The sequence below is a fragment of the Thalia democratica genome, chromosome 9 (genome assembly GCF_965202585.1).
Source record: "Thalia democratica chromosome 9, ktThaDemo2.hap1.1, whole genome shotgun sequence".
NCBI lineage: Eukaryota > Metazoa > Chordata > Thaliacea > Salpida > Salpidae > Thalia > Thalia democratica.
Window position 1 is genome coordinate 9,928,400 of NC_139173.1, and position 15,712 is coordinate 9,944,111.

Sequence of the window (15,712 nt, forward strand, 5' to 3'; positions counted from 1 at the left end):
TCACACAACTAAAACGAAAAAAGGAACGAAAGTTTCACAATTAATGCTATTTGAAAAAAGAAGAACTTATTTTGATAAAAACTTAATTGAAATGTATGTAAAGAGTTTATATAAGTAAAATAACATTTGATAGAAAAAGAAGAATTTAAACAAAAAACGAAATTAAAGAAAATTATCAACAACTCTAAAATAAAAGAAGTTATTTTGTTTAAGAAATTAATGTTTTACGTACGTTAAGTTTTCATTTTATTAAAAATATTTTCTTAATATACACAATTAAATGATAAAACAAAAATATTCATAATTAAAACTATTTAAAATAAAATAAACTCCAAAATTAATAAGTTGATAGTTACCATGATTAAAATATCGACAATAACAAGAGCTCTTTTTTATAGCCTCGAAATAATACGGTCTGTAGCCTAGACAAGTAACATTTCCTTTCACAAAAGCAGCAACTGATCTGTTAGATGGTATACTATATAAAACTGACTAATGAAAACCACTAGTATTTTAAACTAACAGATAGTTTTCATTGTAAAGATCCTTCTAAGTTTTGTTTAGTCAGTATCAAACTAACCCAAAGCACTTTTCCAACACTGTTTCTGGCTGGAGCAGTATGGTTCCATTCATAGCAAATTATTTTGTTATAGACTGTGAAATGTATGTTTTTAGTTTTTTGCACAATATATTTGATAAGTTTAAATAGATCATTAAAGAAGTTTGTTAAAATATACGTTGTGAAAAGCGTAATGTTTAAATAATATTTTAATAAGTGAAAGCGAAATATTCAAAATCAAATAACCTCTATCTCACAATAAAGTTGTTGCTATGTTGAATCTCTCTTGGTTAAGTTTAATCTGTTTTCAAGTTTATTTCTTCAGGAAACATGGATACGCTTTTATTATTAGTAATACAGCCTGTAGTTTCCATCAATAATTTAATTTTAAAATCCTAGTTTAGCAAAACTCTTATAAAATTGCAACGAATTAATATTAACATTGGTGTTTGGTTTTTATTAATCATGCGAGCTAGTCACAGTAGTACTTTGAGGTTGTTTTTATTTCGCTTTCGAAAAAAAAAGTACAAAGGGTATAAAAATTTTAGTTGCAAAACTATATGCTGGAGAAAATAAAAATATAAAGTTATTCAACTATTTATTAAGAAAACCAGCTTCAGTAGTAGTACTTATATTGTTTATTACACAAAAAAAAAAAAACAAGTTAAAATCAGGTATACTTTTTTAATCGGGTTATTCTTGTCGGTGGGAATAAATAGGACTGTTGCTTTTTTGTTTTGCTGCTGTCATTGTATGTAGAAGGAATTTTTTTGGTTTGTTCTCCTGGCGACACAGATGACCTGCGAAACATGTTCAGTTAAATTGTTCGTTCTGTATTCTGTAATATCAATTTTCAGTTTCTTTATAAACACTTCATAAAACAAAATACCTCTCAATGCAACCAAGATTTATATAAACTACAAATTGTATTTTATTTTGTAGTATATAAAGAATTTTGACTTTTGAATAAAAAAAATAAGAAATAAAAGTCATACGATATTATTCATTCAGTTTGTTGTAGTTTTTATATTAAAAACCTTCGATACTGGCTGCCGTGGAACTCGTTGTAATCTTGGTTTGGCGTTCTAGGCGACGAGGAAAGTCGTGAGTTCGGTGACCTGAGCGGCTGGTTGCTGTTTAGGGGGATTGCAGAGGAGGACGGCAGCCTCTTGTAGATGAAAAGAGGTTTTTTGCTGTTTCTATTGTTCTTGTCATCGGCAGCCACGTTGACCGGAGTGCTGTATTGCCTGATGAGCTTCGGCTTCGGTTTGATCGATTTAGACGGCGATTCAGTTCTTCTGAATAGTTTTTTATAGTTAGTTTGCTGAGCTTGGTAAAGAATATTTAAATAATATTTGCATGAGTAATATGTAAATGATAGATAGTTTTTTAAATTAGTATATTTTTAGTATTTGTTTTTATTTTTATTTTGTTGACTGCATAACAAATCATTACTTTATCAGTCCCCTGGGCGAGTGAGGCTGGATTCCTTTTGTTTTCGACAAAACAGTCGCTTGTTTTTCGTTTTGCATTGAAATCAGCCGCGAAGCATCAATCGAGTGTTGCCTTTCCACCAAAGGTACCTTTCTGTGATTCAAAACAGCTATGCTCTTGTTGCTGTGTTGTTTTTGCTGCAGTTTGGCCGGAGACGACAGTTTGGAACACAGGGACTGCTTTTTTATAACCTTCACTTTGCTCACTTTTGTTGTCGGTTTGCCTGTTGAAATTTCATGTTGTAGTGTTTTTGTAATTGAACTTAGTTAAGATAAAAAAAATGAGTTTACAGCTATCTTCTTCATTTGTAAAACAGTTAATCACAATTGTTTAGTCAAACTAATTCTCAATAAAATACATTAATTTTCTACACACTGATATCTGGAACTTCTCCATTTATCCGGGCAGAACTCGATAATCCGTCCTGAGGCGAAACTGAGTTCTGTGTGAGTGTTCCGTCCTTCTCCATCCGCTCTATCGTGCTGCTCTCACCGAATCCCTCATCACTCAGCGCCTCCACGTCTTTTGTGCCTTTGAAATAACTTTGATTAGTTTTTAAAAACTCTCACAAAATAAAGCAGAGGTTTAAATTTATATAAAACAGACTAGAGCAGTTCTAATTTAAGAAGGTAACTTATACTACCAAAGTATAGTGATATACACGTTAAAAAAGTTGCAAATTTGCACAACAAATTTGGTTTATTTCAAGCAGTTTTATCAACTCGAGATTAAACATTTTACCTTCTGCTAAGCGGTTTCCAATTAAACTTTTGTCCTCTTGGTACAGTTTTTCCTGCTTTAAAGGGTTACAGCTTGTCAGCTTAACATTAGAACCCATAGGTGGCTTTGGTTTAACATAACCACTAGAAGCAGGAATTTTGTTTGATGTAAACTTCTTAGATGCGTCTTTAGATTTTTCTTTAAATGATCTAAAAAAGAATTTCGAATTAATTTAATTTTTTTTAGTAAAGCATGTGGTTGATTAAAATCTTCCAACATTAATTCCTATAGGTATATATTTAGTTTAAAATATGATTTAAATGTTAAAACTAACTGCAATATTCATTATTAAAAAAGGTGTAATAACTAAAAATATATTTCTTAATTTTGAACAACCTGCTGAACTTGGACTTCATCATACCCACGATGGACTTGGAGCTGGTGCTTCCGCGCAGCGGCGCCAGAGGTTTCGGTTTTCTCGAAGGGGAACCACCTTTCAGGTTGGGGCACACCACCTTGTTGATGGGAATTATGTTGAAGTCGAACGACCCCGACCGGTGGTAGTCGAAGGGGATTTCCCTCTTGTAGAAGTCACTTTGTGGTTTCAGCGGCGCCCTTTCGCCTGTTAGTAATGAGCGGTAAATAAAATTAACTTCCAAAGTGTCGGGCTTCAGAGCTTTTAAAAAACAGTTAGTGCGGTCAGGTGCTCGTTACACGGCACTTGAAACGCAAGGCGTGCTGAATTGAAGCCATAAAACAAAAAGGGTGTGAATTTAATGTTTGTGAAATTTAATAATGTTTGTGTTTATGAGACAGCATTTGTAAAATAACGAGCAAGTAATTGTAAACAAATTTGCTTTGATGCCGATAATGAATTTAACGTTGCGACATTGTGATATAATGTGCTTTTAAATTGTTGCAGGAACTAACAGTTTTCAGTGAGTGTTCTCCTGTGTTGCAAATTGTCGTTGTTGTTGTCAAATTTGCTGAACTGCTGTTTGGCCCCTGTTTCAGGGTTGTAGCACGTAACTTTGGACGTTTCTTGCGATGCTTTGTGCATCATAAACTCTGCAAATTAGTATAATTAGTCTGCACGTTTTTAAAGTTCATGCATAACTGAAAATGTGGTTAGCTTCATGTGGTTAGATATAAGTCAACCGCAAACTATATCAAGCGTATGTATTTAAAAAAACACTTAAGTATGCAAGTTTATACTAAAACAGTTTCTTTTTTGACTTTACACAACACATTAATCAAATGTTTAATTAACTTATTACTTGTTATGCTAAAAACTTAGGAAAGCTTTATAAAAATATAGCAGCATATTTTAAATGTTTTTGGAACTAATTCAATCCTTCCATTACTATTATATTCCAAGTTGTATATGTCAAGTTTAAAGCACTCGAACATTTTTTAAAAAGTTTATGAAACCATTCAATTACCATTTTCAAAGTTCATGAATGAAAAGTACTGAAAAAATGTGAATAGAACTTTATATATAGCTGTGCAGCTTGTACTTTTCTTACTTTTAGTATTTTTGAGTAAAATATTAAACCAATTAATTGTTTGTTGGCTTGTAAAAAATCATAAAGCTTTAGGGCGTAAAAAAACAAGTTTTTAATTAAGTATGTTTAGACCATATTTTAAGCAAATTTGATTTGATAATATTATATCAATAAAAACAAACTTTGCTGGGGACAAACGAAATTGTCTTCACTGCAGTTGTCGTCCTCGACTGCAAAACTATCGAATTCTTGCATCTGTGAAAATTTCACGGTTAGTTTAAGTTTTTTTTGAAGGAAAATAAAGTTAATTCATATTTTTCTTATTTGAAACGCCCTTTTATTAGGTAGGTTAATTTTTTTCCCGATTTTTTGAACTATGTCAGTAAAATCATAAGTTAGAAGTACTTCTTGCTTTATATCATTAAAATATAAACCGGTTTAAACTGCAATTAGAAAAAAAAATAAATATAAATATAATATCATCATTACATCTAATTTAATTAAAGTTTATAAAAAATATTTATATACTTCGTATTTATATTCACAGAAAATAACTTACCATGCTATCTTGTTGCAAAAACATCCCAACAGGCAAAGACTCTGTTTTTTGATTTTCTCTTTGCATCATGTTTTTTTGACACAAATTAATTTCTTCCAGTGTCGCGTAATTTTCGAATGCATCCATGTCACTTGAATCAGAATAATTTTGGTCTATAATTTTAAATACTATTACATTACATTAAAATTCAGATATATTCTTTAATTTATGTTCTTAAAATCAGTTTGTTACAAAATAAAACAAGAGTTTTTAGTTACTATAGACGTAAGCTATACCTGTATGATTTTGTTTAAATATCATAAAAAATAAATTTGATTTTATAAATCAGTCAATCTGATCTGTTTGCTTTGTGTATCGTAAATCAATGTAAAATTTTGATGAATGGTTAAATATAAATCTTGCAAAGTCATCTTAATGATTCATACCCTTGAAAAGTACTTTGTGTGTAATAAACTAATTTGTGTCACATTTACAGATTCTGTAAGGTGCACATCAAAGGAACACTTGTTATCTGAGTAGAATTTTCTCTACATACTTGAATATTATAAGTTTTGTTAAACAAAGTGGTTTAAACCAATACATTAGTCAACAGCTTTATTATAAACTTTACATACCAGTATTTTTTTGTTAACGGTTTTTTTTTATTTTGCGTTCATAAATAGCTTTTTGTTTACGTAGGTAAAAATTTTAACCTTATACCTATAAACCTCGTCTATTTTCATTCGCCATTACAAACGGTGCGTCAAAGTTTAAACTTTAGCTTATTTATTATTTATAGAAACTAACCCAGCAGCCTTATCGTTTCTTCTTCATCATTACATGCAGCATCACAATTCTCCTCAGTATAGTATCTGTTTTTATAGTACATTTTTAATGTTATTTTAAAAAATCATAGTTGAAAAGTCAACTTTTTACCACTTAAGAATATACTACTTTTATTGTCACTTAAAGATAATCTCTTGACTTTTATCTTATATTTTGTAGGTTTTAAGTTTATCTTTAACTGTTGGCTTATTAAAAAAACAACATTTTTTATTCTAAACGTTTCTTTATAACAAATTCAAAAAGTATTAAAAACTTTATCTTTATCTAAATTTTTACAACAGTTATAAGCTTTTAAATTTAGACTTTATTAAAATTTTGAAAAAAACACGAAAAACTTTACTTACACTTCATCTTTCTTGTTTAGATGATTTTCGTTTTGTTGGTAACTTTCTTCAACAAAATAATTATTCGCGTAGAAAGAATTTCTGTTTGAAACATCATCTCCTTCCACTACAACGTTCACACATCTCTTTTGTGTTTCCGCCTTGACTGGTATCTTACCTCCGTTTGTATACCCTTTTATATAAAATTTAAATATATTAAACTTATAAGTATCAACTTTCATTAGAATGTTTACAATAATTTATTTGGTTAAAGTTGTTAACATTAATGTAAAATTTTTCATCTACTAATGTTCAAAAAGATTTGTAAAAGTCCAAAACAAATCATTTTATAAACTAATTTACCACATTAAAACAAAACAACTAGTTTCAGGCAGGAAAATGATACCACCAAACACGAATCGTGATTAAGGAATTAAGTTCTGGTAAACAAAGATAAAAAATTGTAATACTAAGTAAAAGACAGTTAATTTATTTATAAAAAACTGTCACACGCTTTTTAAGTGTTTGCAAATAATAATAAGGCTTTAATGATGTTATCTGGTAAAAATTTTGACAAAAATCGCATAATCTTATCTAATCGTTTACTTGAAAATAACAGCATCAAGAAATCTTAGGAACATGGCTTTTACATCTATCGAAGTTAACTGAACTTAGCGGATACTTTCAAAACTAAAGAACAATACTAAATAACAACTAATAAAAAAAAATGTTGTTTAAAGTAATTTTTTTAAACCGGTAGTTTTCAAAAAATGAAACTTTAATTTTCCTCTTTTCCGATCTTATAATACTAATTTATATTCAAGTTTCTAGAAACAGTTTGATTACACACTATTTGATGAATACTTAGTATAGCCTGATTTATTTTAGTAATATTTGCTTATTCAAAATTGTTTATAATCACTTGTAACGTTGTCGATTTCCGTCGATGACCAGCCTCGATTTTTGAAACTCGAAGGTTGCCTGCTTTTGATTGGACGTTCTTCTGTTTCGTGAAAGACGTCTTCACTTTCCGATTCGCTCTCCACCAGCTTCTTGATGTTTGTCTCCACATCTTCAGCCACCTTCACTCCCATCTTCGGTTTTATCTCGTCGGTTCTCTGCGGTTCGCAGTTAATTTTCCCGCTGAAGTCGGAATACTTCAGGTGTTCCGCGGTTTTGTCTTCCGAGGGTTTCAATTCGATTTTATTAATTTTTTCTGCCGGTTTAGTGGAAAGTAGGAGGGAGAGGAAAGGAGCCAGTTTTGTGAAAAGTTGCTCGATAAGCTGGTCTGGCATACCTGCAATAAATTTAAAAAATATGTTTTGTGTTTTCGTTTTTATCTTGTTTTGTATTTATTATTATGTTTTTTTTTTTTCAAAGCTATTTCGTTTATTTTTATTTGTAGTTTGGTTTTTCAAGTAGTTAACAACTTTTTAAAAAGCATAAACATGTATATTTTATCGAAAACATTTAGTTTAATGTTTTATTGGTATAAGGTATATATAAAAAAAAGAATTTCGAAATAAGTTTAAAGTAGTTATAATGTTTACGTAATACTTTACTAGTTACTGAAAAGTCATTTACGAAAAAAATATCAAACTTTAACTACCGGAGTAATTTAACAGTTAAATGTCAAAATGGCATAAAATGTTTAGTTATACAGTTACCTTGCTCTTTTATTACAAACGCCTTTTTATTTTTTGCCTTAAGATAGAAATTAGGCAAAGAAAATTACATAACGAGTGAGGAATTCCACACCAATAGGAGAAATTGAAAGTCTAAATTGTAAAATTACCTCAAGTGCAAGGTAAAGTTGGATATTCGTTACGTGCGATTATTTAAAAGCTAAAACTGAAAAAGTAGAATAGACATTTTTAAGGGATTTTATTCATGCGTGTTTTTTTTGCGAGTTGATCAAAAACGAGGCTGTTTGCCAGCAAAAATGTTTTTAACCTTGTCGGCACGTCTTTTGATTCTTATACAGCAGCTTGCTTTGTTTGAACAAAACATAAAAACTCCTATCTAACGCTTGTATCTTATACCGTGCATATATATAAGTGTTTCGGCTTCTTTTTGTTCGGTCTCGACATTCGGAAATTTATTTTTAAATATTGATAATAACCTGTTTGTTCAGCCAGTTGTTTCCAGTTCGCCGAAGTTTCACTTCTTTTAACTTCCTTGTTTTCTTGTATCAGCTCACTCGAAGATTTTATTCTTTCTTTTTTAGTGAAAACTTTGTTTAAGATTAAGTACATAAATGTTTAATGAGACAGCTTTTAGGTTATATTTAACTCTTACTTTTATTTTTATATATACGTATAGTTATATTAAAGACAAAAAAAAATTTTTGATCCATATTTCTAAAAAAATAATTAACTTTTAATTATTTTTTACGTGACTAAGTTTAGCAACTAAATTTAATAAATTTAGTTTTTGAAATTATCACTTACATTATGTTATTTTACAACTTATTTAAATAGGTACAATAATTAAAAGTGTAATATGATGTATGCAAATTTCTTACTTTTTGTGTTTAGTTTGTTTTTGTTGGTAAGTTCTTCTACTTGGTTACTCAACATATCACATTCATCAAATAGTTCATCCCTTTCTTTTTCAACAAGCATCTTTTCTGTTTCCACCTAATTTACATTGGAATTTATGTTCAAAATACTCATTTAATTTACAATTAAAAAGTGTTCAGTACTACAAAAAAGGTGTTTATAAATACAAACGTATACATGTTTAAAAAATACTTTCTAAATCATTTAAAGTATTCGGAAATTGTACATTGAAAAGAGTTTAATCGCCCTAATGTCAAGTTAATGTTAAAATTACGTTTCTATTTGATTAATTTATTTCATAATCTTAGTAATACAACCCGTTTTACTGCATTAAAAAAAAATATTCAAGTTGTTTTGATGACGTTTAAGTCGCTTTTCGATCAATTCAGTTTTTATACTATATTAAGTATAAAACATAAAAATTTGCTTTGAAAAAATTTAAACATTTTAGTCTTGTTTCTTGTTGTGTGGAAGTTGTTTAACATATTTTAAAAAATAACTAAAAATATTTCAAACATATTAATATTACTTACTTTTTCGTTTTCACCCTTCAGGTTTTCAATTAGCTTGACCAGATTTTTGTTTTCATCTTCAACTCGCTGAATCTTTTCAACTAAACGAGCGTAACTGGAGTGTACCATGTCCGCATTCTGATAAAAACAACAATTCAGTAAAAACTCCTTTTGATTAAACATTGTTTAGTCTATCTTTATTCTATACAGACAAAATTTAAATTTTTTATAAAAGATTAAAAAATTATTAGTGTTTTACTTATTTTAGCTTTATAATAACTTCTTATGACGGTAAAATTAAGTTTTTGGCTTTTAGCTAACTCAGTTTGATTAATTTATATCAGATTATCTAATTAAATTGTTTACATGTTTGAATAACACGTTGTTTTTGTTTCAATAATTTACAATTAAACTATTTTTTGTTTGTAATATTTTTTCAGCTGTAAAATGCTACAAGTTGAAATTTGCTATTTAAATTTCAACAATTTTTATCTTTTTTAATAAGTATGACTTTTAAAAAATTATTAAAATAAAACTCAAAATGCATTTTAAAATTGCCACAGACGTTCTTAATTATATATAGCCTGAGCTTATCACGACTTAAAAGATAAAATGTTTTTTACTTTATGTTCACACGTTACATATAACTACCGTCTCACAAGACTCAAAATAACAAATTACAAACATATAATAAGCGAGCAGATTACTATTCTTCTCAAAATTGTAGTGCAACTTGACACTGGCAATTATACCTTAAAGATTCTTATTGCCACCCACAAAATGAACAAAAACTCACGCTCCTTGAAGTTCTCGAGGAAGTAGATTCGATATAACGTGAATTGATGCCATACCGACTCTGCGATGATTTCGAAGTCATAACAGACTGTTTGCTTGTTTGCTTTGTTTTGTTGTTTTATTGTTAACACCTGCGAAAAGACGAAATGAAGTTGTTTAAGTCACCGGATTAATTATTCAATATTTGCGTCACTCTTGTAATGCATGCGTGTGTGTGGTTAAATCTTTTTATTTGTAAATAGTGATTTTACCTGTCTTTTATACTGATGCTGTACCATGTAAAAACAAGATCTTACATAAGTTTGATTTCTCTGTTTGTGTTGAGATAAATAACACAATAATATTTAGTTTTTAAAGAGTTTTTTGTTTTTCTTGTTCGAAATCTAGTATAAAAACCATTTTTAAAGCAAGTAGTTCAGTTATTGCAGAAATATGTAAACTTAAAAAAATTTATTAAACTCTTATCGTCTAAAACACTAATACGTCTAAAGGTAAATGTTTTTTTTTACTAAACCTTCTAAACTAATAAAATAAGTCACTTAGTAGTTTTTAAATTTTAAACTTTTTACTTTACAGAGCTTACTTCAATTAAAATTAGAACACTTTTGGTTTATTGTTTTAAATTAAAAAATAAATTTTATAGATAGAATTAACTATAACCTAGAATAAAATTTTAAATTTGTTATTATTTATTTTGAACAGATAAACACCACACTAAAATTTATTTGTCTTGAAAAATAACTCACGAAAACTACAAAACCTTAATAAATTACTAAGTTATATACGTGATGGAACAGCTTTTAAAAAATTAAGTAGTTTTTAATACATTTTTATTAAAAACTGTTCCATCAGGTATATAACTTAATAATTTATTAAGGTTTTGTAGTTTTCGTGAGTTATTTTTCAAGACAAATAAATTTTATTGTGGTGTTTATCTGTTCAAAATAAATAATAATAAATTTAAATTTTTATTCTAGATTATAGATAATTCTATCTATAAAACTTTTTACCAATATCACTAAAAATGTATGAAAAACTACTTAACTTTTTTTTTAAGGATTAAGTTATGCAGTCTAAGTTTCAATATGGTTTAAAGACAATTATTACTTAAAATAAACTTAAATAGTTGTAATATATTTTCAAACAAAACTACTTTTAAGCTTTAAAAACAAAACTTACACATTACTATGCTAAGATGTGTGTTTATGTACCTTATTTGTTTTTTTACTACAAAAAGTTATATTGGTCCATCATTTGAAAAACAAGTTCAAATATCAATCGTCCTAAATCTACTAAACTATTTTCAGTGCGAAATCCACAAAATGTTTCTGTTTTAATGCAACGTATATTTGTCACTGTTTGTCCTTTATTAAAAATCAAGAAAACTTGTACCATATGTGTTAGACTTGAAATCATAAAACACGCATTCTCTAACTTTCATCAAATTGTCTGTATGGTGAATTTAAAATATTTTAAACTGAATGCAATAAAATATCTTAATCAAAACTTCAGTTTAATCCTTAAGATACTTGATAAACAACAATACTAGTAAGTTATACCAACTGTATATTTTGTGTTTATAAAAGACTCAACAGTGCACTGATTTTCTTATGAACTATTCAAAACCCGTTTTAGCGGCCAAGCATCGGAAAAAGTAACATCGTCCAGCTGCCGTTGTGACGTCATAATGCCTCCAGTTTTGTCGTCGGCGGCAGGTGGGGGCCGGGCGAGTCAACAATTGAGTAGCAATTCGATTGTGACACCACAGTGAGCCGTTGACAGACATTATCGCTTATTTTCTTGCAACTTGTTGCTACTAGAAGTTTTTTTTTACCGCGTTGTACAGTAATTTTCAATTAGTTTTAAAATACAGTACATTTCTTCTTTCCAAACTTATTTTAAACACTTTTTTTGTTTTCATTGTAGTATATTCAAATATACTGTTTCTAAATTAAAACTTGATTTTTTACAAAAGTCTAACTTCTTTTACGCTTTTTTTACAAAATTATATATATTTTTTATTTTTGACAAACAATTTAAAACCTTTTAAAATTGAACTTGTACAAAAAATTTTAAATAAACTACAAAAAAAATTTATCAATGATGCAAACAAAAATATTTAGATTGTATTTGTAGTAGAGCAACAGTTTTGTAGTAGCTTGTAACAGTTGTCCAAAAATATGATTGATGTGTTTTAAAAACTAGTTCTGTACTTAAATTAGTTTTTCTTTGATCTTTTGTTCACGGCAATATTTGCTTAGCTTATTTAGAGTAAATATAAAAACTAACAATTTTTATAAAAAATTCTAAAGTAATTCAATAATTTTAAAATAAAATGTATAAGTAAATACAGAATAAATAAATACATAAAAATTGAAATAATAGTTATGATTTAAATTAATTCATACGCAGCTGTAAAAATTTATACATAATAGATTTTTTTCTCTCAAAACAAAGCTTGAAATTTTGTCATGATGAACCAAACCACTGCATTGCAGAAGTCATGATTTTAATTATGCATTAATCTTTAAAAAAATTTCATACATATTTCAGTTGGTTTTACACTAAAAAACCAACTGAAAAATACTTCATACGCCGTCTTATGAATACTTACAAGTGAATTACTTCTTAGACTATAAATATATGTTTTTGTGCGTAAAACGACCAAAATCTATTGTGTACATAATTTTATAGCTTTTTTTAAATTCATGTGTCTTTAGTATGGTATTTAGTTCTATGTAACTTGTTAATATTTTATTCAGCCATTGTTAAACACACCTAAGGCTGTAAAAACAACACTAATTATTTTTATCAATATATAGAAAAAAAACAAAAATTTTTTATTTTTTTATTTATGCTTTTTGTAAGTGTGTGTTCTTTCAATTCATTAAGAAAAATATTACGTATTAAAAGTCGTTTTAAACTGTGTGTCATTTTTTTAAAGTTTTGACTTTCAGATGCTGTTTAAAATATCATAGAATTTTTCACTTATGTCAATACGACAACTGTCGTAACTAGAAACATAGTAAGTTTTTAAAGTCTTATTTGAAGTTATTTAGAGTTTATTATATTCATATACTGACATCAAAAATTAGTAAAACTTGAAAATTAACAAAAAACTAACTTTTAAAAAAATAAAATTTGGTAAACTACGTAACTTATAATAACATATTTTTAAACTATTACTTAAAATATTTGGTCATACCTAGATAGTTTAATTGAAAAATTTAATAGAATACACTCACTAATACTAAATCTGCACTAAATAAATCTGCACTAAATAAAATATTCAAGAGATTGGAAAATAAACTAAAAAACACAGTTTTGGTTAAAATATCTTTTCTCTTTTGCCTTTTAAAGTTTCTGTTGGGTTTGCGTAAAACATTAAAAATAGAACTACTTCCGAAACCAATGATATTACGACCAGCTTCATTTTCAAAAATGAGTAGTTTTGAACTTCAACACTTCAAAAAGCATCCGGTGAAATTACTGTGCGGTTTTTACTGCTCTTCGCTCGTTTAACTTCTCATTTTAACTGCTGACTCTACACTCTCAAAACCGCCCTGCGAAAGTTCATGCTGCCGATTTAGTTTCACTGTGAGACTCGAGTCCGGCAAAAGCAGTTAAGCAGGTAAACAAGAAAGTAACTGCTCAGTGCCAGTTGAGTTGTTTCACCAACACACTGTTTGCCTATCTCACAAACAGGTTTCGCTGCAGGCCAGTTATCAGCTGATTAATTTGCGAGAAAGAAGTAATTCTCAATCAAGTTCGAGATCTCGGTTAAAGTTCGAGAACCGAAAATCATGAAGCGGTTTTTTGTGTTTAACAAGAAAAAAGCATTGTACGTTTCAGATAGAAATGTGTTACAACACTCCAAAACTTATAACTTCTTTTTTAAACAATATTTTGCTTTTTGTAGCTTTAGATTCTTACTTCGAAGTTTTTTTTTAATCAATTTATTATAACAAAAATACATTGATCCTTATTTTAACTAAAAAATTGTTTTCTTAAATTATATATTAATACATACACTTATTTTTTTATAATTTGTTCTTATGAATACAATAAAGTATTTTTAATTGTACAATAATTGAAAAGTTTTATAGCAAAAACATACTATATCAATTTTTTCTATTAATGCTATAATCAATTTAAGATAATGACAAAAAGCTCCATCTAAAACTTTTTATTATTTTTCAGAAAGTCTGTTAAGTATAAAACAAAGATTTCCATACTTACTAATTAAAAAAACTAATTTATTAAATATTAAATTATTTTGAATTGCCTTAACTCAAGTTTTATTACTGTTATTAAAGTAATCAGATTAAATTTTTTTTTATTTGATTTAAAAATTAAAAAAAGGTTGCATTTAAAATGAATAAACTTAACTTTTAGAAATGCTTACCTGTATAAAATAGTAAAAAACTAAAATTAAAGACTTCTGAAACTTTTAAGCTTTTTTAATCAAAAACAGCATGTTTTTCTATGACTTAAACAATAAACAAATATTTATTAAAGAGATAATTGCTGCAAATTTATTTTATTAAAAACTACATGTATTTTTAAAATAAACACTATGATAAACAATCAATTTTCTCATAAATTTCGAAAAGTTTCGATGAGTAAAATGTGTGGTATAAGTTAACACAAAACCTTTAAACTGTTTAAAAAAACTCTCATTTAAATAAAAAAATTCCTTGTACCATAAACCTTGATAAAAAAAAAACTATTAACTTTTTTCATGAGTAGATTCTCCATAATTTTTTAACTATTACTAAAATATCTGCAACTATTACTTTTTTTCTACTCTTAATTGTCTATTCTTTTCCAATCTCAAGTACAAACAAACTGCTTTTAGGACCTTTATAAACAAAGGACTTTTTCTGTATCTAGAGTGAAAACTTCAGCTTAATTTAAGAAACAAAACAGTTTTGAGCCGATTTAAATCAGAGTCAATTGCCGAGTATTAGTAACAACAAAAAAGTTTGCTAAGTTCAAGTTAATTGTTTCAAATTTGGATTTTCACTTGACTGTCACCAGAGTAAATTGCCAATGAACTAATCTCAATTCAGGCTTCTCACCGACTAAAGAGAAACGAAAAACGCGTTTCAGTCTTTTCCGCTCCACCGGTTTCAACGAGGCAAAAAGAGAGAGTGATGCTGGTGCTATTATGACGTCATATCGCATTATCTCGCCGCCGCCAGAACAACGGTGGTTTTCAGTAAATAGCTGTTTCAGCCTACTTTTCTATCAATACTCAGTGTGTTCATGCTTTTGCTACCTGTGTAGATAACGTATCATTATTTTAACGTTTTTTTTGTTGATAAAACTCTTGAAACTACTAGTCTGATAAGCTTTTAACAAGATTGTGTGTTTATTGCAAACAATTCCAAATTCTTAATAAGTCTGAACCTGTTAGTATCTTTACATTATAAAAAATATTTTATTTAAGCACGCTTATAACCAATCACGTTTAAAAACTCGTGCTTAAAATACGAAACTTTTACATGATATTATAAAAATAAATAGGCTATAACAGTTTAAAACATATTGGGCTACTTCCTTATTTAAAAAAATAAATCTGTAATAAAAAACTTACTGTAACATACTGTTAATGTTTTTCATAGTTTTAATGTTTTATGTAATATCACAAGTAAAAGTAACATATTTTAACACCTATGAATATTTCTTCAATTTCGGATTAAACAAAAAAAGATACTAATAAATTCATTTTATTAGATAAAAAAGAATTGGTTCAATAAAAAAAAGTTCACAGAGTTAATCTGGCTTGCACAGGTTTCTACTTTAGAAGTGGATTGTGCACTGAAAATTGAAACTTATAATACTGTTTTTAATTAT

General features: G+C 27.9%; 1 protein-coding gene across 2 annotated transcripts; it reads right to left on the reverse strand.

The window, feature by feature from the left end:
* Window positions 1–245: 245 nt before the first annotated feature.
* On the reverse strand, window positions 246–10,110 carry LOC145844128 (uncharacterized). Of its 2 annotated transcripts, XM_082951488.1 has the most exons (19): window positions 9,855–10,110; window positions 9,080–9,196; window positions 8,510–8,624; window positions 8,108–8,203; window positions 6,908–7,282; window positions 6,007–6,178; window positions 5,624–5,688; window positions 4,838–4,989; window positions 4,461–4,533; window positions 3,704–3,841; window positions 3,170–3,395; window positions 2,795–2,982; window positions 2,429–2,584; window positions 2,015–2,276; window positions 1,597–1,857; window positions 1,240–1,359; window positions 806–860; window positions 581–654; window positions 246–463 (listed from the first exon to the last, which is right to left on the reverse strand). In XM_082951488.1, exons 1-17 carry the CDS (start codon window positions 9,933–9,935, stop codon window positions 830–832), a joined length of 2,628 nt encoding a protein of 875 aa, XP_082807614.1. In that variant the 5' UTR covers window positions 9,936–10,110; the 3' UTR covers window positions 246–463; window positions 581–654; window positions 806–829. The 2 variants fall into 2 exon arrangements, with proteins under 2 accessions (XP_082807614.1, XP_082807615.1); XM_082951489.1 differs by lacking the exons at window positions 246–463; window positions 581–654; window positions 806–860 and having other exon boundaries at window positions 1,268–1,397.
* Window positions 10,111–15,712: the final 5,602 nt, after the last annotated feature.